Here is a 27,362-nt window from a genome sequence, read left to right as displayed (position 1 = left end):
AGAAAGTCTGTAAACTGATAAAATCATTATATGGTGACTGCTCCCTCACCTTACACAATATTTTAAATTAAATATGAAATTATTATTTTCAACAAAAATGGGTGAGGTGTTTATCCTCACCCGTGTGTGAGTGTGCGTTGAGTAGAGTTTTAAATTTATATTTTGATGAGTACCAAGTCGATCCACAGGGAGATTATATGGATGGAAAACAAAAATACCAGAATAAGTTGGTTATTAATTTTTTTTTTTTGTTATTTTGTTGGAATACTTATACACATGATCAAAAATAGAGCAAGGTAGTGAATAACCTAATTTAACAGCGATGAAATATACCAATGCATATTTTAAATTAAAAGTAGAAAGTAAAAGTACTTGGGTCAACATAATTTCAGTGCTAACACCAATTAATTCTCAATTTAATAGAAAAAATCAGTAATATTAATTTGAGTTCAAATTTGAGCTTTTTCCATTAAGTGTATTTAGAGATGATGATAATTCTAATTCTAACAATCCCCATACGTGATATGAGGGATTCTATGTTAAGTAATTACCATAAATCAAAATGCAAATAATATGTCTGTCAGTGACTATAGTTTAAGATAATGATAATTCTTTGTTAAACAATCTCCATACATGGCATAAGAGATTATAAGTTAAGCAATTACCATAAATTGAATTGTATTTAACTGACATAATTTGTAACTATAGATTAATCATTTGGGTTTGGATATGAAAATATTTTTAGGTCTAGCAATCTCCATACATGGGATGGAAATTCTAAGTTAAGCTTATGTTCCAACCCAAACTCAAAGATCCACTATATGCATACTGCTCAAATTAAATCAGATTAATATTATATATTTGAAGTGTAGTTTTCTTTGGGAATCATTGGCATTGGACATTGTCCTTGCCTTAACCCAAGATTGGATTTAGCTACTCATCTTCATTTGAAAATTAATTGACAAAAATTTAAATGGTGTAATTTAAATGATAGAATTTAATTGACAGGAATTAAAATAGCATAAATTAACCGGCCATTTAGGCGGTGGATAATAAAAAGACGTGAATTAAAATTACAAAAATTTAATGACAAAAATTAATCGACCATTTAGGCAGTGGATAATAAAGTAATAATAAATGACATAAGAATTCAACAGAAGAAAGAAAAATAGAAAGATCACAAGAAAATTCAAGTTAAGAAAGAAAATAAGAGAGAACAAGAGCAATTCTCAAAGAACACAACTAAGATTTCATTCAAGAATAAAAAATAGCCTGCTTATAAATGCACCCAAGTGAGTTATTTATAACCCACAAGATGTAATAAGGACCGCACTAATAAAATTACTCCATTATCACAAAACATAATCATAACTAAGCTAATGGGGGTATTTACCAAAAAAATACAAAAGACTTTAACTAGTGAAAATACACAAAATACAAAAGACATTAGGTGGTAAAACACTCATAAAAATACAAAAGACTTTAGATGGTAAATCATTCATAAAAATATAAAACAAAGAAAAGTCTTCTACAAGTTAGACTTTTGTTGGGCTTTTGATTGGTCTTGGGCCTTCTATGTGATTAAAATGATTAGATCTTCTTTGTGTTGGATTCATTAAATAGTTGACCCAAGTGTACTTGAAACATCTTTTAGACTCCATAATTAGCCCTTGAATTTGAGCGGCAATAATAGGTCATCCAACGGTTTCGATTTATGCCCCTAATTAATTGTAGAAGTCAACTTTCTCGCTTCATCTTGAAAATAATATGTAATGCGTATAATTATTTATTTTAAGCATAAATATAAAATCAAAATGGGGATATAATTTATTAAGATTTAGGAAATATTAACCCCTCATCATATGGCTTAAAATAAGTGTCTAAGCAATGGCATGAAAAATTTGATAATGCAATGATAACCAATGAATTTAAAATCAAAGAGTGTGACAAGTGTGTATATATTAAAGACATAGAAATGACTGTATCATTTTGTGTCTTTACGTAGATAATATACTTATTGTTGGTAGTAATGATAAGATGGTCAAATCTACCAAGAATATGTTAAATTCAAAGTTTGATATGAAAGATATGAGACTTGTAGATGTGATTTTAGGAGTTAAAATCACAAGAATATCAGATGGTCTCATTCTAAGTTAGTCACATTACATGGACAAAATTCTGGAAAAATTCATCAGGAATGATTCTGGTGTGGCTAGAACACCATTAGACATTAGTCTTCAACTATCCAAAAATATAGGTAGGAGTATTTCTTAAGTAGAATACTCTAGAGTAATTGGAAGTCTAATGTATTTAATGAGTTGTATTAGACCAGATATTGCTTATGCAGTCAATAGACTGAGTCAATATACCAGTAATTCCAATGCTGACCATTGGAAAGCAATAGTAAGAGTACTTAGGTACTTACGATATACTCGTAACTATGGGTTACACTATACCAGATACCTAATTGTCCTAGAAGGATATAGTGATGCGAACTAGATATCTGATGTGAAAGACTCGAAATCTACAAGTGGATATGTATTCACATTTGTAGATGCAGTTCTGGCCTGAAAATCCTCTAAACATACTGTAACACCCAAAATTTTTAAACTTAAATATAATGTAATACTCATGATTTTTAGATTCAGATACTTGAGAAAATAATATATTTTAAATAGATTTCAAATGGATTTTAAATCTAGATTTGGATTCCAAATCTTATTAAATATGGCTTTAGATTTAAAATAGATTTCAAATTTAACTTTGGATCATTTTGAAGTCCAAATCCAAGTCTTTTGCGTAGCCACCAAGATTTCTTAGCCTCCAAGCTTGGGACACTTGGCCTCAAACTATTGGCCACACATGGAAAGTAATAATGAGGCATCATGATTATATGGGACACATGGCACCATTTGATAAGAACACATGGATAGAAATGATTATATAGGACACATGACACCATTTGGATGGGAACACATGAAAGTCATGATGAGTCCCAAATAATTAAGTGACACGTGGCAGGTTATGATTTGTTGGGTAATTTTATAAATAAGACATTTGGGTTGAGTTTTGGGCATTCCAAATCATTCGAAGCTAAGTTTATGCCATATTGAGAGGTGTAAAGGTGAAGAGTGAGAGGGAGAGATTCTGTAAGAAAAACGAGGGAAATCGGTGAAAGAACGAAGGAGATATGAACCATGCTGGAGAAATAGAGCTTTGACAGAGTTTGGGCTTGAATGGCCAAAAAATAGCAAGGTAAGTCCATTTTTTTTATATTCCTATAGAAGGACGAAAGAGGAGCATGTAGGAAAAAACGACAGTCAAATTGGAGTTAAAACGAGGGAGATATGACAGAAAAACCAAAAGGGTGCAAAGTTGTCACGAAAATTATGGACAACGCGTGCAGTTCACGGGTCGGGAAGTGGCTGCGCGTGAAGGCGCGTAAGACACCTTCCGTCGGTGGGTAAGGGCACGTGACAACCCCTTTTCGTCTGAAATTTAAAGTATCAACCCCTTATTCAATTTCCTACAACCCTATGTAAAATTATTTTAGGTTTAGTTCAATAAAATATGTGTTTTCTGTAGAAAAGCAAACACAGTAAAGTGTGAAACCTTAAACATTCAAATCTCATCAAACCAAGTTGAAGTAAGTACACTATGAACTATCTACGATGTTTAGGCACGCTCGGGAATCATGTTTATGTGGTCCCTCATGTTATGTTTCAAGCAACTTACGAGACCGAGGTTTAGTAGTGTTACGCACAGAGGTTCTTACCCCTGCAAGTTGGTAGAACCTATCGTGTCCCCTTATGTTATATGTTTATATTTCAAGTTCATGTCATGACATATTTAAATACATCTAATGGTTCTCTTGTACTTACTGAGATTTGCATAATCTCACCATTTATGTTCCCCCTAGGTGATCATGAATGATGAGATCGAGACATGGACGTGGAGCGTGGTGGCCCTTTAAAAAGAATTTACAATATTAGAAATCTTGTTTCTCTCTTTTTGTTTTAGAAAGATTTTCAGTATTAAACTCTTATGATATATGTACACTATTGCTACATCGTATGTCCTTAAAGCTTATATAAGTTCATGAAAAGGCTGAGTCTCAATTTAAGTTTGGATTTCTCAATTTAGATGTTATTGTTACAAAGTATATTTGTTAAATCTTTCTTTCTTCTATTGAAGCCATGTTTTCAGTTTCAAACTTTATATTTACACGAAACATGCTCTGAATTTTATTATATTTGAAACTTCATTTAAGTTTACAGAAGTTCTATTTCTCAAGTTTTTTTGTCTGCGCTTAACCTTGAAATTCACATGATTATTATTATTATTATTATTATTATTATTATTAAGCATGTTTTTAAGTTACGGGTGTCACACATACTGTTATAGCTAGATTCACTATAGAATCTGAGTTTATTGCCTTAGACAAATATGGCGAAGAAGTAGAATGACTATGCCATTTCCTAGAGGATATTCCAATATGGTAGAAACTTGTGCCTCCAATATATATATATATATATTGTAATAGTCAATCTACAATTGGAAGGGCACAAAGTAACATATCTAATGATAAGTCTAGACATATATGTCGTAGACATAATACTATTAGACAACTACTCTTAATTGGAATTATCTCTATTGATTATGTGAAGTCAAAGATAATATTGCGAATCTGCTAACCAAAGAGTTGAATAGAGAGTTAGTTGAAAAATCGTCAAGAAGAATGAGACTAAAGCTCTTGAAAGAATAAATTGATACAATAGAAACCTAACTTAGTTGACTAGGGACCCAAGATCTACGTTCAAATGAACAATCTAATTATAAAAACTTTCTTAGGTCACTGTGGGGGGTTTTATCCTCTAGTACATTCTTGTAATGAAACAATGATATTCGTGAGAAAAAAGATAGCGATGTTTCTTTTAATGATTCTTAAACTCAGAAGTTTTGAGTGGAGTAAGCGAGTTACCCTAAATTAAGAAATCACTTATGTGAGAGAGAAGTAGGGACACTTCAAACGAGAATTGTATAGGGCTCAATTCTTTCAAAACATCTCTTGGAACTAAGTTGATGTTCATGGTCAAAACAAATATAATCATGAAAACTGAACAATGATAGGAAGATTTTTGTGTGACATATGTTATCATTTACATAGATAACAGAACAATTCAAGGATATTATATCTACTAAACAGTTCGTAAAGTAAATATATTTTCACAATGGAAGATTCAAGGAGTAACACCTATCTATCCTATGCAGGTTTTGGTTGATGAACACTATCACTGTGTCAAAATGTTTTCTCTATCAATTTTCATTCATGTGGGAGATTGTTGGAAAATTTGGAATATTTATATATTTACATGTCCAAATTGATAAATGGGTGAATGAAAAATTGATTAAAAAATGGTTTGAGGCATGTGTATTATAATATATAATTTATATTATTGTAAAAGTAAAAGAAAGGAAAAAATACAAAAGGTGTACTATGCACTGAATTATGAGGGTGCACTATGTAAGGCGGCTAATTAAAATTAATAATGTTAAAGCACTATGTAATTACTATTTAATTAATATAATATAAGATATTATATTATATTTTTAAAGGAAAACAACCACCCTCATCAGTAGTTGCCTCCTTCTTTTTCTTCTTTCTTTTTCTTTTTTTTTTCTTCCGTTCCTCTTCTTCCTACTCTATAAACAGAGGGCTTCATCCATTGAAAAAAAAATGAGAGAATTCACAATAGAATTATTTTTTAAAAATTCTCATACTTTTCTAGTTTTAAGAGTGTTCAACTAGTGTTCTAGTTTGCTGTTAGACTCTGAAGTTTGTGCTAACTTCTTAATCTGTAAACTGTTGTAATATGAAAAACAGACACCAATTAGTCTCTAACACCTTCGGTGAGGCGATAAATCTATTTTAAGGGAACTGTGTGTTACACAAGTCTTGATTTTATCATCCCCTTATATACTGTTGTGCTTTTATTTTTCTTTGTGCAGTATTACATTATTTCAATATTTCTATATTGTTAGTTTAGATATAATATTATAATAATTATATTTTCGAGCAATACTTACAGTATTATAAATATAATTATTGTTTGGTTAATAATATAATTATTTTATTATGGTTGGTTAACACTTATTCAATTAAAAAATTAGACAGAAATCAAAATTAATCAGTCATTTCGGCCTATTTAAATTAAGTCCAGTCACTTACAAGAGGAACATGCAGCAAATCACTAAAATGTGGGAACTGTTAAAGAGTGAGTTTGGGAATGAATTATCAAATATCAACAAGGGGAGCCTGCACTTGCAAATTGGGAGAGCATAACAAGGGACCCTGTATTAACATTAACATGCGAAAAAACCACACTCAAACAAAGTATCAGGTTTTCAAGAAGTTCCACTTCATTGGACATATAATGTTCAAGAAATGAACGAACCAGTAACATCTTTGATGTGGGAGCATCTCATGAGGAAACCCAAGAATTGATCCGAGCACATAACTTGCCCATTTTGTCGTCAGAAGACCAGAATGAAGCCCAGAATATTTCCAACTGCTGGACGTTCAGCCCAAGCCCAATGGTGACCCATGAATAGTCACTTGAAAGCTTTGAATGTTAGTTTCATATGAAACAAGAATCAATTGATTTAGAATTTTGTGGCAAAAGTTTTGATATTATAGTTTTTAGTTGCCAAGAATAGTCTGGAGTCAGAATCAGCATTTAATAGATAGTTGGACAGGCTCTTGGAAGTTGATAGGCTTGCTTAAAATGAAAACAATGAGTTGTTACTCCATTTTCCTATACCTGGAGGGATGTTCCAAGGCCATTTATTTATAATTTACTCTTGTATCAGAATGAGAAATTTTGGGAGATTAATTAAACTTTATCGTGAGGGATTTGAAGAGCCATTTGTGCTTTCTTATCTAAAATCTTGTATCTCTTTGATGGATTCCATTAAGTGGTGACTTATCTTTCACCTTTCTGTATCTCTCTGGTGGATTCGTTAGAGGGGTGAGTGTCCCATGCCCTGTATCTCTAAGGTGGAGTAATCCTTCATCTTGAGAGTGGTGCGCAGTTTATCCATTTAGTTCTATCGCGTGTCAATCTTGGAGGAGACATTCAATGCCTCTGCAACCCTTCTCTTCCATAGATATGTTTAATATCCATTGAAACTGACGATAGAAAAATATTACCAAAGCATCTGATGGAAGACTAGCACTGGATTCAACAGCACAACTATATGGCATGTAACACAGAACATAAAAAAACCATGCGTTCCTTGAAATGACAAGTGAAACAGCCTGCTTTACTTTCCCAAGACCTCAAAGCAAAACCAACAATTCCAGTCTTACATAGAGCAGTCAGTCAACACTAATTCTTCAGCTGCAAAGATTCATTCTAAATGACTCAAAAGATGACATGAAAAACATTCAGAACAAGGGCACGGCAGAGTGTTATTTATGAGAAGCAAATTAAAAAATAAAAAATTGAACCTCTACTGTAACAAGGTAACAAAATTTCATCTTAGCTTTAAGTTAACATTTTCTTTTTCAAAATTTCCCACATTGCTGGACCTTCTGGATCAATATCTACAAAATATTTTATGAATCGAGCATCTGAACATGCAAGAATTGTGCTCAAAGACAGCATTGGCTTTGCAGCACCTCTCTCCCTCAGCCACACATACATCGAAAATCTAAGATTGATTCTATCTATATCATAACACAAATAAGATGGAAACGCAGCAACTGATTCCAGCGGGTAGCCCAGGCAGTTTCTCAAACAGTCGATCTTCTTCTCTATCACATCTTTGGTCTGATTTAGCATAGATGGAGCATGCTTAACCATACCTACTGCAACATTGCAGTCCAAGCCAGCCTGTACCAGGCAATCAAACCTCTCCTGTAATTGGTCGCCTCTGCCTCGGAACAGTTTCAGAGCTTTTGTCATCTCATCTGAGTTTTCAACATAACCTAATTTGAGTAAGAATGACGTCTTCTCAAGAAACTTACCATGAATTTGTGAAGATAACTGTTTGATGTAGCTAATATTGGATTTACCAGCCAAATTTAACAACTTCAGAGGATCTTCCTTTATAATTTTACATAAACTATCTTTGTCAACCTTTAAGTTCCTCATAACAGTTTTAGGTTGTCTCAGGGAATGTGATCCCAGCAGTAGAATATTAGAGGCTATGATATCTGCTATGTCTCTGGTTTCCATTCCTATCTCATACAGAAAACATGTTGTCTGCAGAAGATTCTTGGCTCTCTTGGGTGACAGAATTTGAGGATCTTGTGAGAACAAAGTATAAATTTGACTCATCTTAAGCCCCAATTTAAGTAGCCTGGCAATTATTGCATAGATTTTCTTCCCAGAACCTTCAAACAGCAATGCAGGATTTGATGCAAACAAAACCGCCATCTGTGTATCACTATAACCCACTTCACCGAGAAAGTTCATTGTATCAAGCACTCTGTTCCAATCGTGCGTGTTTTTCCCAGATAAAAACCCGCCAATCCAATCATTTTCAAATCCCAGTAATTTCAACTTTTCAAGAACTCCAACTAATTCCTTGCTAATGCCACCAATCAATAGTGAGGGGCAGCAACTCAGCAGTTTAACAACTGTGGATGTGCTCAAACCTAGTTTCTCATAAGCACGAAGTTTCGAAGCCAACAATGTGGAATCATCTCTGAATATCTCATTAGCTTCCTTGTATATCTTACCAATCTTACTGCGAGGAAAGCCATAATTGCTAAGAATATGAAAATTATCAAGCATCACTTGATCGTCGCTCAAAAACATCAAATCCCTTGGAAGAAGCGATACGAGCTCTGAGGGAACCAAACCCAAACTCTCCAGAAACGGTTCAAACTCATTAATGGGATTGTATCGAAGGAACCTGGAGAGAGCCTGCGACACATCATGTTCATTATCAACCCGGGACAGTAAGGCCTGAACAAAATGGGGTGAGTTCTTGCTAATGTGTTCAGCGTCCGTGAAGTAGAAGCCTCTAGTACAGTGCAAGTAATCGAAAAGCGCATCTTGAGCCTCCGACCTCGCAAGTCGTGACATTCTGTTGGGCGCAACAGAAGAACGAGGTGAATGAGCTGATCTATTAGAAATATAAACCCTAGAAGCTTGGGCAGGCCTACAACCGTGAAAGGATCTTCTAATTCTGAAAGGAACAAAATATTGACTCTCCGCAGCAGACGGACTTTCATGGACAAGGGGAGAGAGAAACAAATGGCTGAGTCGGCAAACCATTTCAGAAAAACACAAACGAGTTTCCCTTTTATTGATCCTGCGCATTAACATGGCAAATTATGCACACAGAAGACTCTTTAAGATTTGTTTCGTGGGTTCCTGATATATCGCAACAAGTACGCCCGAAATGGGAGTTAAGAACCAGAAAATGAAGCATGGGAACGACCGGATTCACTTCTCTCTGTGCTTCGCGTACCTTTCATTCACCATCCGAGCCTCTCCGCCTCTTTATTTATTCTGCTCGGGTGTGTGTATCAACTGAAAATTCGATCAGAGCATCTTTCAAACGGCGAAATTGAGAGTTTGGACGGTACGGTAGGGAGAGGGAGAGGGAGAGGGAGAGGGAGAGGGAGACATCACGGCGAGTTCGCCGACCAAAACCCTAGAAATGGGGCCTTTTAAATGGCTACACGGAAGAAGGGTTTCGTAGCAGTTGGCGAAAGGACTCGTAATTTCTAATAAAAATATATTTTCTTAATTCTACTTAATATCCGCCTCAAATCAATTTTTGTAAACTCAATTAATAATTTTCTCAAATTTTGCCCTCAAATAGAGTTATTATTATTGTTATTATTATTATTATAAGGAGCATTAAACATATAATAATAATTGTTTTTTTTTTAAATACGACTATTTGCAATGCTTTGGTCAGTTGGTCTCTCTCTCTCTCTCTCTCTCTCTCTCTCTCTAACAGAGGACACATCCTTCCTGCAGGGTCAGGTCAGGACGAAGGTGTTTGTGGTGAGAATTCCACGAAAGCAGAGAAGCAACAATGGCGGCTTTGCTTCTGCGACTTCCCAACTACTACAACAGGAACTTCTCCATTTCTGCTTCTTCTTCTTCTTCTTCTTCTTCTAATGGTAACTATTCCCCCCCCCCCCCCCCCCCCCCTCTCTCTCTCTCTCTCCGCAACCATCTATTTATAACTCACAAAGCGTAGGATTGCACAAGTTCAATTATGTAAACATCTATTTTGTGTGTGTCAAGATTGAGTTATGTCCATGTATAGGCAAATCAGTAATTGCCTTTCAGGATTTTGGAATGAAAACAAAGTGATTTCTCTGCGTGCCTCTCTGCGCATGTAGAGGGCACAAAGAATTCGTATTTGATGTGAGTAGATAATAGTAATAGTAATAATAATATGATGATGATGATGATGGTCTGTGGTGAATGGGTGTTGTTTATATTCACGGCTGCGGCGATGTTGTTACGGTTGGCTCTTTTTTAATTGAGGTGCTGCTTCCGGTGGCCCGTCGCAACAAGGAGGGGCAGGGCCTGTGATTCTGGAAATTCCCCTAAACCAAATTCGAAGGCCGCTGATGAGAACCAGAGCCAACGATCCCCACAAAGTCAAGGACCTCATGGACAGCATTTCCCAGATCGGCCTTCAAGTTCCGGTATAACTATTCTTCCAAATCCTTTCAAGGTTTATTTACTTCCACTTGCCACATTCACAAAACCCTAATTTGCTTGCTGTCCTCAAAAGCTATTTCAAACCCCTTATTTTATGTATGGTTGTCTTCATAAATCCGTGATACTAACTTATTTGTGGCTTGGATCGTGGTGAAGTTTCATCATCGCTAAATTCAGCTCCCATTTGAAAGTGTTGATATTAGCTTCACCAGTTTAGAAATCACAAAACTCCTTTGGTGGCATTGAATAAGCATGTCTTCAAAGAGAAGAAAATACTCTTGACGTCTATCTTGCATCTTTGAGACCAACAACTCACAAATCAGGAGTGGAAATAGTAGATATGTAAATGTGTGCATATTATCTGATCTTCTGTTGGCCTGTCTATACTTCTTTAACCAGTGACAATGCTCGCTCATATTTTGCACACGTCAGGTGCTAGACTGCCCAACATTACTGATTAAAGTTTCCCATCATGCTTTGATTGTGCACACTCCACATGTCATGCAAAAGTGATAATTACATTTTTGAATTTATGTTCCAATATGCAGTACACTTTCTTTTTAAAAGAATGAATTTACTTACCCAGAGAATTAAAATTTCCTAGTTATTTTGTTTACATTTTTGTGAGTGCCACTTTATTATTTTATTAGAGACGATGGTTTCTCTTTGTTCCATCAGTAATAATGCAACAAATTAAATGATGGGATGGGATGGGATAATTCTCATTACCAGATTTCATGGTCTTAAATATTGTTCTCTTACTATCCTACACCACGACCATCTAACCTCACTCATCCAGCCATTATATCTTGAACTTGAACGTGACCGATGAACACTTGGTGTAAAAGGAACCCATATTTTACTTTTCTTTCGCATTCTTAGTGTTGAGGAATGAGGATTACAAAGTTTCAGGATATTAAATTTTAGATTTGAGGGTAGTCTGGTTAAATTTGTTTTATTTAGGATAGGGTTGGAGCTTATAAATAGGCTTACGATGTAACAACACTTGACCCTTTTGATGATATTGAATACAATTGTAATTTTCCCGTCTGAAATCCCTCCCTCTCTATTGAAGCTTTGGTTTCTTTTCTTCTTCTGAACTTCATCTTCTCTCCATTTTCATCTTCTTAATTACATCCCTTTCTCTTTGATTTTCTGCAATATTGTTGCTGTTTCACATCCCTTGGTATATGCTTAATTGCATCTCTTTCTCTTTGATTTTCTGCAATATTTTTGCTGTTCCACATCCATATGGGCTCTCTCATGCCAGTCTAGTCATGAAGGGTTTGTATCAACAGTTCTGCAAATACTGCTTTCTAAACTCTGTTTTGTAACAAATGCAGATTGATGTGCTTGAGGTTGATGGAGTTTACTATGGTGCGTGCTCATTTAAATACGCCAATGACAAATTCTTATGACACTGCTGTTTCTTCAATGATTCTCATTCATTTGCAACGACTAGAACGAATATTAATCATACCATATATATGAGAGAGAAAAAAATTCATTGTCTTCTAATTTAGTCATACCTGATTCAAACTTCAATCTCCCTTCTGGAATTGCCCCAGGGTTCTCTGGCTGTCACCGGTTTGAGGCTCACCAACGTCTAGGGTTTCCAACAATACGTTGCAAAGTTCGACGTGGAACGAAGGAAACTTTGAGGTTATCTTTTCTTGTTTACTTGATGAGCCTCTCCCTTTAATTCTATTAACCTTTCTTCTTGTTTTTTCGTTCGTTCGGCACTATTTTCATTTCCAGTACTATCTTGCAGGCACCACCTCCGTTGAGCCTGTCTTGTCGGAGAGTATGGTCAAGCTCGATGCTACGATAATATATAATCTCTATACACGTACTGCCGCTCTCATTGTATTTTGTTTCTATCATGGCATGAACATGGAATGGAAGGTTGTAATTAGTTATGTATGATGGTAAATCAATTATGTCAAGAGGGATGTGACGTCCTTATCCATAACTCCCGTTTATTTGCACTGGTGCCCCTTTGGAATGAAATATTTCGATTTGATTCACGACATTGTAATTTTAAATTCGCCCCGATCTTCTGCATGTTCGAATTGCACTGACATGGCAACTTGACCAAAGGTTTGAAAAAGATTTCCTGTAGCTGACATTGACCCACATCATTCAGTAGAGGCTAGTGGATGAAATGTAACAAAATTTAGCAAATGTGATGGTCATAATGCTACAACCACCATAAAAAATGAAACACAGGAACCAAGTTACAACAAAATCTATGCATATATATATATATATATATATCAATCTCTGAGCTACCCGATGGAGTGTGCAAAATATACATGCACTCTCCTATAATAGCAAGTTCAAAATTTGACAAGGCAATGCCTTGTAACGAAACACTCCACAATTTCAATAAAAGGGTTCTTCTCCCTCCCTTGCTTTTCTGCTTCATCTCGGCACTTTCTGGCTGCATAATTTACAACTGCTGGGGAGCACAGATGTAGAGCTTGTATGGTTCCAAGACAATTGGCTAACCTTCTACTAATGAATATTTAGCTCATGCATGGAGATCAAGTGAACACATATAGCCAAAATTTATATAAGCTTAATAATTACACGAACCTACTAAGATGTTTCATTAGATATTTACTGTTCCTTTTGTCTAATTCAAGCTTCCTCCCTACTACTTATATGATATAGGACCTGACCTCGACACTGCAAACCTCGGCAGTGGACTGGGTCCCCTGCTAGCTGATGTTGAGCCTTCAACAAACTTCACTTTCCGGCTTGAGCTGTAATCCAGTGGACCTGACCGCCTAATATTTCTATGTTTGTTGTCCATGCTTCGTATGCTTCCACTATCATCATATAGTTGTTCTTGGCCATGGGTTGATGATGGCTTAAAATAACCAGAATCATTGACACTTGGCTGAGGAGTTGAATCGCCCCGCGATTGCTTGATTACAGGTGATGCATGTGATAAAGATACAGCAGGTGAATGGCGTGGTGATGCAGTGAGTAAAGCCATCGGCATAGAGGGGGAATTTGCATAGTACTGGCTATATATTGATCGGAGAATGGTGTAGGGGACGTGGGCTTCAAGGGAGCTTCTTGGAAGGTATGGCGAGATCTCACACAATTGGTCCAGGAAAATAATCTTAGCCACAAGATGGGATCTGTCAAGAAAAGCAGGATATTGACAATTTGAAGATTTACATATACAAAGTATTATGTAACTAACAAATGCGATCACAATTTTGACTATTTATGAGAATTTACCCAGAATACCATCTCATGGTCGTCACAAAATTTAGTTTCCCTTGTCCAGTTTTAACATTCAACAATGCTTTCGGAAATACCTTGCATAGATGTGTCAGTGAAAACCTCTAATCTTTTGCATAGTATGTTGAAGGACAATTAAACATATAATGAGAGAGTATCACGTGCGCATGTTGTGCAGATCTTCTCTCTTTCTTCATCTTCTCTTTCTCTTCTACTTAAAAACTGTAATTTTTTAACTCACCATGAAAAATTATATACCTTACTCTTTCAATCTCAGATAAGGTTGAGCTATAGCATTGTATTAACTCTCCAGAGAAAAGTTATACAAAATTAAGACTAGGCAAAATTTTGTTCCAAACCGGACAATGATCTACTGTGTCAAAGAAAAAAAAAAATGGAATGTGTACTAAGTTTTCATGATCCCAACTTCTCCCCCTTGTAGCGTTGCTTCTTTGAGTGGACTCCAGGTTCCATCACAAGAAACCTCATACTTTTGCAAGGTTCTCAGTAAATATAAGGGAGATATTTTTGGGGAGCGAACATCAAGAGGCATATAACAATCATTGCAAGTGTGTACATCACATGCATGGCTGACATAGCTGACACAATAAGATCACCTATTAAAAGTGAGCAACAAAACCTGGACTTCTTTGAAAACATCTTGAGGAATGTTTTGTTGTCTTGTCCTCACATTTTCCTTCAGCTTGGAAAGTCAAAGCAAAACAAGCACGTCTAAAAAGGTGCTGTGTTGTCATGTACCATGCCAAACACCATTGTATGCATCAGATACTCAAAATATGTCCTAGTATGTTTTAGTTTTTCTAAAATGGAAACTTATTGTCACAACCCTAGGGGTAAACAAGTAGTTTTGCCGGGAAGGATAACCACTTCTGTTATTTAGCTGGGAAGATAACCACTTGTGTTAGTTAGCTGGGGTGGTTAAGTCGTTAGGAAGTTGGAAGGTTAAACGGTTAGAAGGTTGGGAGCTAACTGTACAACAGACCAACCCTTTTCTGTTATATCAGTTAGGAGGCAGGCTCTATATAAAGCCTGCAGGTATGTGGAATTAGGCATCAGAGAATAATACAGAATTTCTTCCTCATAAACAAATTAAACCCACACTTATATAATAGAATTGAGGTGGAAATCAATCATAAAACAAATAAATATCAAGCAAACAAAGGTTCTAAATTCAAATCTCACCACCAACCCAACATTTAAATTGTTGCACATGTTTGAACCAGTTATGCAGTGAAACATGGCCACACATGAGGGGGCATGTTAAAAGTAAAATAATAATATAAAAGATAAAACTAAACCCTAGATCTAACAACTTGAACTTTTAGAGAATATGGTGGTTAACAATTCAACAAAATTAACCTTGATGTGGTTGCACTTATTAGGCATTTGGAGTCAGTTAGGCAAAGTCAAACTCAAAAATAATTTTACTATACATTTTATTGTTATAGAACTTTATATAAGTAATTAGCTATTTTGCTAAGAGCTTGAACTTTTAGAAAATTAGTAATCTAACATCACATATTGAAGAAGTTGAGCCTGGTACGGGGCTCACTTGGGAAGTGGTTGGTGAAGCATCGGGAGCAGACGAGATGTTTCAAGCTCGAAGAAGTTCTAGGATGAGAGAGCTTCATGAAGATGATTTTCAATCAGAAGAAGAAGATGAGCAAGAAATTAATGAATTTGACTTTGAGTCCGATGAAGATCGTGTATTGGAAGAATATGGAGAGGAAGAAGACCAATTAGATAGTTAGACTTAGATTCTTCGGATATGGTTTATGTTGTATTATTGCTACTTCTACCTTCTTGAACTTATAACTAATATCATAGTTTATTTTCTGAGTCTTAATTCCATTATTTCACTTGTCTTTTCAACTTTGATTTACCTGAAAATAATATTAAATTACATCAAAAGGTTTTTAGAAAAAAGAAAAAAATTCATTTTTCCTAGTCCCCGCCTAAGCGCCCTAGGCGCTAGACCCCAGTCTGGCGCCCAACTAGCGCCTAGCGCGTTTTTGAACACTGCATTTAATACATTTTAAACTTAAAAATAAATTGAGTGGTCTGAACAAGTTGAATCAAAATTGATCAACCTATATGTAAATAAGCAAATCCATTTTCCCAAAGCAAGAGAAGTCAACGCTACCAATATACAAAGATCGCTAACCACAAAGCACAAAGAATCATAAAATGTGTGACAAAAATATTGGGATAATGGTTAACAAGAAAATTTATAAGATGTTATAGCAATTAAGAATTGAAAGTCTGATGGGAAAATTATCTCAAGTATAAAATCAAAAGCTGAACTTTCAGAATAATATCGAGCAATTAAAAGCTAAGTACATATAGACCATCAACATTGGACAGTTTGAGCACTTCAAGAAAAATGATAAATAGACGTCAGCCAGACTGGATAAAACTGTTTTGTAGGTTCAGAAGCAAGAACAGAAGGAATAAGTACACAGTAGAAATATGTAAAGCGTGTACACATTATAACTAGAGAACCACTTTTATCAACATGTGCTGAGCAGGCATGATTGATACCCATTCCACGCAGTTGATGGTACAAGTAGGTGTTTTCAAGTATACTATGAAAAGATTATCATTCTTACCTGTTGGTTTCACTCCAAGAATCCAAAATTATTCCAGCAGAGAACTTAACAAACAGCTGCATTGCAGACTTTACATTTGTTTCAGCTGATAAGCGGTTGACTATCTCAGGATCCAACGACTCAGTAACATGTCCATTTGAGAAATACTGTTTTTGCTGGTGTTCCCTTTCCAATCTAACAAACTCATTTGCCGCAATTACAGCAGAGATGCACCTATATAATAAAATGTGGTTTAGGAAGCTGAGTTAAACAACAAGATATTTATCCAAACTTAGCAGACGGTGGACAAGGCACCATATTCACTAGCATCCACCTGAGAGCTTCCAATTGGCGAACAACTTGGTTCAAAGCCCATATACTATTTAGTGGTAGAAAAGGAAACCAGAAAGAAACAGAATGTATTAGACAAGAAAAGTATAATACAGAAAGGGTCAGACTCATATGCATTGAGGTTTCCTTCAGATAGATATGCCAAACTTTCCTCCAAGCCTAGTAGAATGTGGTTGCTAGACCTACTAAATGTTCATGGCTATTTCATTACCATAGAAGGGAAAGGAGGCATTCATCATGCTTCAATATTTAACAAGAATCTGTTTCTTAAATTATGATAAGCTTAAGATAGAATATAACCTTGACAAGCAGTGAATATTGTTGTTAAAGCCCCCAGTGTCAACATTGAAGGCAGTAGTGTTCCAAATTTTCGACGTCATAAAGGTGGCAAAGAAATACGGCAAAAAATTCCATGAAGCATCATTAGCACCACCAATCTCTTCCAAAATTGATCTCACCCACTCAGTTTCATGATCACTGATCACACCAATGTTATTTGCAATCCTTCGCATTCTCCTAATTTCCTTCTTTTCAGGTATTTCATCAGGTAAATACTTAACAATCCCAGCTAGCAGAGAGTGTATTAGATGTGCACCATCTTCAAGCACTGCCCCAGCAGCTTCTGCTAGAAGGCAATCAAAAGCTATAGCTTGTCCTGCCTGAATACAGAACCCAACCACTGTGTCCAGATCTATAATCTGCTTCATATTTGTCTCTCGTTCTATTCGGTCACCAGAATGCATGCTTCCAGCAACTGCTTCTAGCACCTCTCTGTTTGCACGCAGTGATGTGTCAATGCAATTTAAAAGTGCAGCTGTGTGTTCTTTCACCATTCTGTCCATCCTATCAACCCCATAGCCACCAAAAATTCGAACAAAGGCTTTAAGTTCCCTGAGATCAGTCACTGACTCTGCAAAATAACCACCAACAGGTCTTGTGCTCTTAAAGCATCTATGAAGTGGTGCAAACAGGATTCCAGCTCCAGACATGTCTTTGACAATATTTTCAATATACCAGTTGCATATAGCTTCAGTGGCTGATCCAGAATGCTGCTCGGCAGGCTTATCAAACAAATGCAGAGAAGAAACTGGACCACAGAAGGCTTCTGTGAGTAAAACTTCACGGATACCATGTGTCAGGTCCATACTAATATGTTGTTCTGCAAGATGGACTATGTTGATATGTCTGCGAACCAGTGACTCCAGAACAGAAGGCCGTTGAAGATCATTATCAGTTTTCAATACTGCAATCAGTCTCCTCTTGAAGTTCCCAAGGATGCATTCTCTCATGTACTGCATTATAAAAATTGGTATTTAGCAAAAAGTTACCTCCAATACACTGAACAAAAAAAAGCATGGAAATGCATGGGAGAAGAAGGTATTTTGTTGTCAACAAAATTATTTAATATGGAACTTAAATTGAAGATGAGGCCTGAAGAATGGCTGAGGAGCACTTTAGTGTCTATTTCTAAGAACAAAAAAGATGTTTAAAAAATGCAAAAATTACAGAGGAATCAAGTTAATGAGCCACACTATCAAACTATGGGAGAGAGTAATTGACAGGTTTGTTTTATGGCATGAAATGTTTGGCAAGTAAAACACCACCACGTACAAAAAAAAAAAAAAAAAAAAAAACATAGATGAGGATGTTATGGTGAATTTTAACCATACAAGAAAAAATATAATTAAGAATCCAATTATTTGTAATAAAGTCAGGGTGGCTCCTATTAGAAATAAGATGCATAAGACATGATTAAGATAATTTTGTATTGTGAGAAGAAAACCAATAGAGGCCCACACCCCATGTTATAGTATATTCTTAGAATATTCTATTATAAGAGAAAATTCACATTTTTGTTATTATTTGTGAATTTTGAGAAATTAATTTAATTAATTGACTTGATTATGAATAATCAAGCGTATGAGATGAAATGTGCTAAAGGGCTATGACTAAGCTTTGTAAGACTCAGGACATCTAAGGATTTTTATAGGAAGCCCAAGAGTGTGTTCAAGTTGAAAAATGGTTGAACAAAACAAATTACTGTAGATTTCGATGCTACACTGAAACTTTAAAAGGTAAGCCTGCAGTTCATCAAGAGTTGTTAAGTGAGGTACAAGGGTCAATTACTTGGTGACCTTAGACCACTAAAATCCCAAAAAAGTAAGTAAAAAAGGTTGAAAATTATTAATTTAACCAAAGTTTTGCAAGTGGTGGCCAGAATACTCCATTCTTTTCCTTTAAACGTATGAAAGGTAAAATATGTGGCCATTTTGGGGAATGTTTTGGAAAAGAATAACAATAGTAAATTACAAACAGTGACCACATGGATTTGGAGTGCACAAGATTTGTCCAGTTTTCATTTCCTTGAATTTGGATAAGCTGGAGGTGGCACTTTTGGGTGAATAGTTCTTTCCCAAACTAGCCATGTGTTAATCCTAAGTAAAGGTTAGGATTTTAATAAGCAAACTTGGCTAAAACTTGAGGTGGCAAAACTGAGGAGTTACATAGAAGAAAAGAAAGAGAAATGAGAGGGAGATACAGAGAGGAAAGAAGCAACCTCTAAGGATGAGACATCAGGTAAGTCCAGAAATTTTAGTCTTGGTCTCCAATAGTATAAATAAGTGGGATTTCATGCATTTAAAGCATTGTTCATTCATTTGAAACTTTATTTTTACAGGTTGGTTAAGTGGAGTTCTCAACAACTAAAAGCTAAGAGGAGAATAAAGAAAATTAAGAGAACAAGAGAAGAGAACAGAAAGTAAAGGCTTATATGTGGAATCTCCTTTGGTGAAATAGGTGGTAGCCAAGTACTCAAGGAATGGAATAGAGTGCAAATGGAATGAGAAGCAGAGAAAAGAAAGAAATTGGTGGAGCCAGAGGTTTGACCATGAGGTGGCTGTTTCTTTTCATGATAATATAACTTGACTTAGAGGCTTTGCTTGACTAACAAAAAGAGTGAGCAAACAGTGGAAAAAGAAAAGCTTTGCTCGCCTGCTACAAACACAGAAAAAATTAAGAGAATAATAGACAGAAGGAAAGAGGTGACGAGTAAAAAGTTCAGTAACCAAGGATGATGTCATGACCCAAGAGGAATTAGAGGGGCAATGCTGTCATTAGTTACAATTGTTTGATAGGAGATGCTATTCATTATGTTAAAGTGCACATGGGTGTTGTTCTACAATATTCTATCAGTTGAACAACCTACAAATAGGCCATAGCATGTAGAGAAATGTATGCTGAAATAATATAGTGATTAGTGAATTCATGTTTTGCCTCCCTACTTTCTCTCTCTGGTTCTTACTTGTTCTCCCTCATTTCTCTTGATTTCTACTCTATATCTCCCTCCCATTCTTCTTTGTCTCTCTCTCGAATTCTTCCAATTTCCTTCTTAGACCCTAGTTAAACCCTAGGGTCGTGATATTTGGTATCAAAGCCATCGTTTCTCGGCAGTTCTCTCTGTTAAATAATTTTGACGGATATAGACAACTGCTTTCGGACGAGGTTGATTTTTGAAACTTGATTTCGACGTACATAGGTTAATTCACGACAAAGAGTCAGGAGATCTCGGCAACTTTGAAGGTCGATCAAAGTTGCTGAACTGAGCAACCTCTCTTTCTCCTGAATTAGGTTCGACGTTGAACCGGAACGAATTCGTAGGTGTTGATTTAGGGAGCTAAGCTAAAGGTAACTCACAAGCTATCAGTTTCTCAAATCCGACTATGACAGAGGTGGTGTCAAGTGAACTCCAACAATTTTTGGACGGTGATTGAGTGAAGTGAATGATGATTAGTTGTTGGTATCAGGATTCAGCGAAATTGAGAGTAGGTGGCTCGAAATTGGAAGGTGATTGTGAATCACTTTGATCCGGCGACTAGTGAAGGTGCGATTGAAGCTAAGCCTTGGGTGATTCAAGAATTTATGAGAATTCCAAGTAAAGGTCGATGATTGGGTGAGACTGGGGTGATCCTTGAATCACTTTGATTTCGGAAAATTTGCTGCATGTGATTGAGGCAAGAAGGCAGGTGCGGTCGGGAGCAGAAATTCAAATCTAGGTTGTTGCATGTGAAAGGGCGAGTTAGCAAAACTGAGAGTCGGCGGCTTGAATTTTGAACTCGAACTCAAAGGGAAGCCGATTGTTCGTTGGATAGAACTCAGGCGAACATCAGCCGAGACATAAATTCTCAGGCGAACTGCAAAAGCCTACCAATTCTTGAAAGCTGATTGAAGCTGTTTCGATCAGCGATTTTAGGAAGTAAGTGCACAACAGAAGTGTGGTTTCAGAGTTGGGCAACAAAAGTGTTGGTTTTAGAAATTGCGGACAAATTTCCGAAGCTGATTAGAACAGGTTGTCTTCTGAAATTATCCAAAGCCAACAGGTTGTATGAAGGGTAATTGATTTGGAGGCCATTGGCAGCAACTAAAGGCTGATCCAGATCTAGCCTTTTGGAATCTAAGGTTGCTGAATTTGAATACCGGAATAAGTTTCCAAAGTGGTCCTTGGAAGCTGATGAAGAGGATGTTGTAGTGGTGAATTTTTTAAGGAATTGAACTGAGGAGAGGGCCGAAGGACTATGTCTTGCAATAAGAAAAGGAATCAAGGACCTTAGTAGACAGCTAGATGATTTTTTGATCGTATTTTCATACAAATTCCAGGTTAGTATTCTAGCTAAATGTTTTCCAAAAAAATATTCTGCCTACTTAAAGTCAGATTGGAGATGAGAGTTGCAACGAAAAGCATGCGCTACAGCCTAAAGGTTATATTAAAAGCAGCCAGCAGAATGGAGGTATTCCTAAGGCTAATGTGTCCCTAAGATTAGGAATGGATGATGCAAAGGAGGAAAACTTGGGACAAGGAGGTGGGGGAATTCACTCCACACCCTTGTGCTCGCGGGTGAACATTCCTGCATTTGAAAGAGATAGGCTTAAATAGTGGATTAGGCGGTGTGAACAGGTGTTCTACCAATACCGAGTAGCTGAAAGGGGGAAAGTGAACATGGCTGCAGCTTATTTGGAGGGTGTTGCAAATGCTTGGTTTAAGAATTGAAGCCACGGGAGGGTGGAATTGAGCTGGCCACAGTTTGTGATAGAATTGTGTACTCGGTTTAGAGAAAGGACCATACTGATGTTATCAAAGGAGCTTCCAAGGCTACTCATCAAGTAGTGCAGAAAGCTGATGAAGTAGCAGTGGAAGAGGAAGATGGAGTTCATGCAGCTGATGAGAAGTATGAGGCCGATGAGGTCCCAAGAATAGGAATGGCAGCAGCAAAGAATGAGGAACAATTTTTATTGAATCAGGCAATTTAGAATGACAAGAAAGAAAAGGCAATTGCTGCAAAAGAGATTGAGGAAGAGGAGTTGGAGGGTGGCATTCAATCAGTTGACCACCTCTCAAACACTCCCACTGGTGTTGAGACTCCTGATGTTATTGATCTCCGGAAGTAGCAAAGGAAGGAGCCTGAAAAGCCTCTTTACCAAGCACTTGAGGAGAAGGAGGAAAGGGTTGCACCGGGCACCTTGTTTGGGACATCTCATACGTGTGTCATTGGCATGGGCACACAAAACAAGACAGCAGTTGCAAAAACGGTTGATTTGCTTAAAGAGAAGTTTGAATTTCTTCCTATGACTGGAAATGAGATGGTTACAGGAATGACAGCTCCATTGGAACCATTTTCAATGGCAATAAGGAAGAGGCGGTACTGTTAAGGAAGAAGGAAAGAGAAAGCAAAAGAAAAAGGTAATACAAGAGGAGAACAAGAAAAGGCGAAGAAGAAACTAGTTAGTGAAGATGGGCATCGGATGAATAACAACGGCTCAATGGTAATAAGTTTCTTGGGGACAAGAAATCTTTCAAGGAAGGGGGATTGTCATGACCCAAGAGGAATTAGAGGAGCAATGCTGTCATTAGTTACAATTGTTTGTTATGAGATGCTATTCATTCTGTTAAAGTGCATATGGGTGCTATTCTACAATATTCCATCAGTTGAACAACCTATAAATAGGCCATAGCATGTAGAAAAATGTATGCCAAAATAATATAGTGATTAGTGAATTCATATTTTCCCTCCCTACTTTCTCTCTCTGGTTCTTCCTTGTTCTCCCTCATTTCTCTTGATTTCTGCTCTATATCTCCCTCCCATTCTTCTCTGTCTCTCTCCCAAATTCTTCCAATTTCCTTCCTAGACCCTAGTTAAACCCTAGGGTCGTGACAGATAAGAGTGAGAAATAGCAAAGGAAGATGAAAGAAAAGCTGAGGAGAAGAATCGGGAAAATGAATCTGCCCTGGAGTTGAGAGGTGGCACTTGAATTGGATGAATATAAATTGAAGAGATAGAGAACACAGCAAAAGGTTTGGAAGTGTTCTCAGCAAAATAAGAATAGAAAGGAGACTAGACTCTACTGAGAATCTTCTTCAAGCTATTTTAAAAGTATGGGGTATGAGCACTAGTTCTTGCATTGTTTGTGACATGAACTAGATGATTCCATGTATTTTGTATATGAAAATGCGGCCATGCATGTGCTAGTTGAAATTTCATGCTTAGCTTGCAATCTACATGATATTGTTACATTGATATTAAATTAAAATTCATGTCATTCTCCAGCATGCAAGATATTTTTAGAACTGTATAGCTCACCCCAAAAATGTTATTTTCTTGTACAAACTATATACATGTAGATGTAGCAGGTTCAAGGAACTGCAAGGCAAGATCAAAAAGCAAAGTGAACCACCTAAAAGGATGGAGAGCTACTTGGGTTCAGTTATGTTTTTGTTATGTAATGATATATCAATTTGTATATGGTACATGTTAGTTTTATGTGAGAATCAATATATGTAAGTAATGGTTTGTATTGTGATTAGGTTTGATCTTGTTGCAAAATTTCACCCTTAAATGTCATTAAAGAAAACTATGATTAAGTAGGTAAGAGTGAAACCCACTAGAGGTTTATTGGTATTTAATTAAGCAATGTGGTGTGAAGTGACCTCTAGCTGGGAAAATTAAAAATTTATAAGGAGTATTCGAGTTTTTGTAAATTAATTTTCCCTAGTTTCGGTTTATACTAACGCCACCTTGGGTGGGGTGTTACACATATGAGGGTGGATGGAATGGACAAAACTTTTAGCAAAAGAAATAGAGGAGGACTAAGAAAACTTGGAGGGAAACTCTGAGGTGTGATACAAGTTATAAAGAATTTACAACGTGCAAGTATGGCCATCAAATAAAGATAATTGACGAGCTAGAAATCATGTAACCAACCCACCTAGTGAGATCAAGGCTTGGTATGTCGTTGTTTATTAGAAAGGTAAATAAAAATGACTCTTACTATAGTTATATTTCTCATACTGCTGAAACACTCTTTAGTATGGACTGACAAAATTACATTGTACAAATCGGAATTTTGGGTTATGTGTCATGTTGGATTGCTATGGAACATATACATTTAGGACATTTTGGTGGAAAAGAAATGGAAGTTTGTTCCTTGTATTGACTTGGGTTTGGATGGTACAGCTTACCAAGCAGTGGACTTGGTGGTCATGGGTTAATTATGAATGGGGTTGATTAATGAATCCAGATCAATGGATCAGCTTTAGTTATTTGGGTACAATGGCTGTGTTGAGCAAAGGTTCAAATATTTTGTTTTGATCATATTGTAAAAAATAATACTTTCTCAAATTGATAACGATACACGGGTAGGCCTCTTTATAGAAGAGGTATGTACAGAAGATAGGAAACTAGAGCATCTATACAAAAAGGAAACAAAGCTATACACTAGGAAATCAAAGATATTTACACTCTTAGGAAAGTTTCCTAAGATGGGTTAAGGCAAGTTTCCTAAATAGAATATAGAAGCTTCCAATCTTGATGGACACAGTCACACACCACCCAATTTCCGTGAGCTAACACTCCCCTTCAAGCTGGAGAATGTATATCCCACATTCCCAGCTTACCTGCTAGTTCTTCAAACCGTTTCACCAGCAGCCCTTTGGTCAATATATCAGCAACTTGTTCCTCGAAAGAAACATAGGGTAGATGAATGAGACCAACTTCTAACTTCTCCTTTATAAAGTGTCGGCCTATCTCAACATGCTTAGTCTGGTCATGTTGAACCGGATTATGGGCTATACTAATTGCTAATTGGTTATCACACCACAGCTTAATTGAGTCTTGGACTAAAATCCTTAGATCGTCAAGGACAATCCTTAGCCATAAAATTTCACATAGACCCAGAGCCATAACCCTAAACTCTGCCCCTGCACTTGATCTAGTCACAACACTTTACTTCTTACTTCTCCAAGACACTAGATTCTCACCTAGGAAAACACAATATCCACTTGTAGATCTCTTATCAATCATGGACCTAGCATAGTCCGCATCTGAAAATCCTCTGATGTACAGCTTATTTCATGCCTTAAATAAAATCCCCTTACCTGGAGTGGCCTTTATGTAACTTAGGATTTTTCTAATAGCCAACACATGCTCCTTAGTTGGGTTATGCATGAATTGGCTCACCAAGCTGACTGCGAAAGCAATGTCTGGTCTGGTGTGTGAGAGGTATATTAGTCTCCCAACTAGCCTCTAGTACCGTCCCTTGTCCACCAATTAACTATTAGGGTTGTTTTACAGCTTACTGTTAGGATCAATAGGGATTTTAGATCCTTTTCCTCCACTAAAACCTATTTCAGCCAACAAATCCAAGACATATTTCCTTTGAGTGGAAAATACCTACTTTGGAATAAGCCACTTAAATTCCTAAAAAATATTTGAGTATACCCAAGTCTTTGATCTTGAATTCCTTAGCTAGCCTTTCCTTGAGTTTTTTTTGTTCTTCTTCATCATTGTCAGTCACTATCATGTCATCAACATATACCAGTAGCACTGTAACCTTTCCCTCTTTTGAGTGTTAGATGAACAAAGTGTGGTCCCCTCGACTTTGACCATATCCTATAGTGTTCATGGCTTTAGAAAATCGCCTAAACCAAGCTCTAAGAGACTGCTTGAGCCCATATAGGGCCTTCTTGAGCTGACATACCTTTCCTTCATGCCGTTCTTGAAAACCTGGTGGTAAGTCCATAAACACCTCCTTCTCTAAGTCCCCATGGAGGAATGCATTTTTTACATCTAGTTGTTGAAGACTCCACCCACCCAAATAAGGCTGCTAATGAGAGAAGTATTTGTATTGTGGTCATTTTTTCCACTGGAACAAATGTTTCAAGATAATCAACTCCATAAGATTGCATGTAGCCTTATCTACCAGCTTAGCCTTATACCTTTCAAGGGTCTCGTCAGCCTTGTACTTGACATTAAAAATCCACCTACACCCAACTAGATTAACCCCTTTTGGTCTGGCGATCCCATGTATGGTTTTGCTCCAACATAGCTTGCTTTCAATTCTGATCCCTTAGAGCCTCAGTTACTGAATTGGGAATGATAATTGAATCTAGAGATGTCAGGAAGCTTCTGTGTTTTTGGGAGAGGCGATGGTAGGATAGGTAATTGGTCATTAGGTGTTGAGTGTAGCTTCTAACTCATTTTCTAAGTGCAATAGGCAGGTCTGAATCATCAACAATAGGGTTGACAGAGGCTGTAGACATAGGCAGTGTGTGATCCATACCTTGAGTAGGAGAGAAGGATGGTGCATGCTAAGTTTCTAGGCTAAGCTACTTCCGCTTGTAAACATAGGGAGACCCCTTGTACCTCACTGGAGTTACCAACCTTTGGGTGGTTGTTTGCTCGTTGGATTCATCTTGATTGTGGCTACCTGAGGAGAGATCAATGGGAAGAAGCGATGGATTTTGAGGAGCTAAACTAGTCTAGTTGATCTCATCAGACTTAGGCCAGAAGAAGCTAGGTCGTGGGTCATCTAGAGGGGTAGACACAAGGGTAGGAAAGAGGATGTCACCGGTAGGGTCACCATAAGAAATCTCCCCATGGTCACCAGTTAGAAAGGAACCAAAAAATGGGGTGGACTCAACAAAGGTGACATCTTTAGAAACATATAGCTTGCGAGTGGAGGGATTGTAGCATTTATACCCTTTTTGTGTGGGAGAATACCCAAGAAAGACACACTTGACAGCCCTTGGATCAATCTTATCCCGACAATGTTCGGAAAATATGAACGAAGGAGACACAACCCAAACACTCTAAGAGGAAGAGAGGTGTGCAAATTGAAATCAAGGAAATGAGTGGTGAGACATGTAAGGGGACTCTGCTAGTTTAGAACTTTAGTGGGTATGCGATTAATGAGAAATGTTTTAGCAAGGACAGCCTCCCCCCAAAAGGTTTTAGGAACCCTATGATGACATAGGGCTCAAGCCACATTAAGGAGATGCCTGATCTTCCTTTTAGCTACTCCATTTTGTTGTGGAATATCTATACAGGAAGATTCATGGATAATTCCTTCGTGTTGGAAAAATTGATGCATATGATGATTGAAATAATCTCAAGCA

At 36.8% G+C, this 27,362-nt stretch overlaps 3 protein-coding genes across 5 annotated transcripts in view; 1 reads left to right on the top strand and 2 right to left on the bottom strand.

Moving 5' to 3' along the window:
- Positions 1–7,518: 7,518 nt before the first annotated feature.
- Positions 7,519–9,697, bottom strand: LOC127807456 (transcription termination factor MTEF18, mitochondrial-like). The gene has a single exon (XM_052345315.1). It carries the CDS (start codon positions 9,336–9,338, stop codon positions 7,548–7,550), a length of 1,791 nt encoding a protein of 596 aa, XP_052201275.1. The 5' UTR covers positions 9,339–9,697; the 3' UTR covers positions 7,519–7,547.
- Positions 9,698–9,939: 242 nt separating this feature from the next.
- Positions 9,940–12,727, top strand: LOC127807457 (sulfiredoxin, chloroplastic/mitochondrial). The gene is made up of 5 exons (XM_052345316.1): positions 9,940–10,147; positions 10,521–10,684; positions 12,044–12,077; positions 12,269–12,362; positions 12,472–12,727. The coding sequence occupies exons 1-5, from the start codon at positions 10,060–10,062 to the stop codon at positions 12,485–12,487; spliced, it is 396 nt and encodes a 131-aa protein (XP_052201276.1). The 5' UTR covers positions 9,940–10,059; the 3' UTR covers positions 12,488–12,727.
- Positions 12,728–13,261: 534 nt separating this feature from the next.
- Positions 13,262–27,362, bottom strand: part of LOC127807453 (protein NAP1) — a 67,173-nt gene continuing 53,072 nt past the window's right edge. For all 3 annotated transcript variants that reach the window (XM_052345308.1, XM_052345307.1, XM_052345309.1), the window contains 3 exons: positions 17,219–18,210; positions 16,589–16,801; positions 13,262–13,852 (listed from right to left, as the gene is read on the bottom strand). In XM_052345308.1, the coding sequence (XP_052201268.1) occupies positions 13,360–13,852; positions 16,589–16,801; positions 17,219–18,210 (1,698 nt within the window). In that variant the 3' untranslated portion in view covers positions 13,262–13,359. The remainder of the gene's footprint in view (positions 13,853–16,588; positions 16,802–17,218; positions 18,211–27,362) is intronic.

The sequence above is a fragment of the Diospyros lotus genome, chromosome 8 (assembly GCF_014633365.1).
Source record: "Diospyros lotus cultivar Yz01 chromosome 8, ASM1463336v1, whole genome shotgun sequence".
Taxonomy (NCBI): domain Eukaryota; kingdom Viridiplantae; phylum Streptophyta; class Magnoliopsida; order Ericales; family Ebenaceae; genus Diospyros; species Diospyros lotus.
This window is presented reverse-complemented; position numbering and strand designations above follow the sequence as displayed.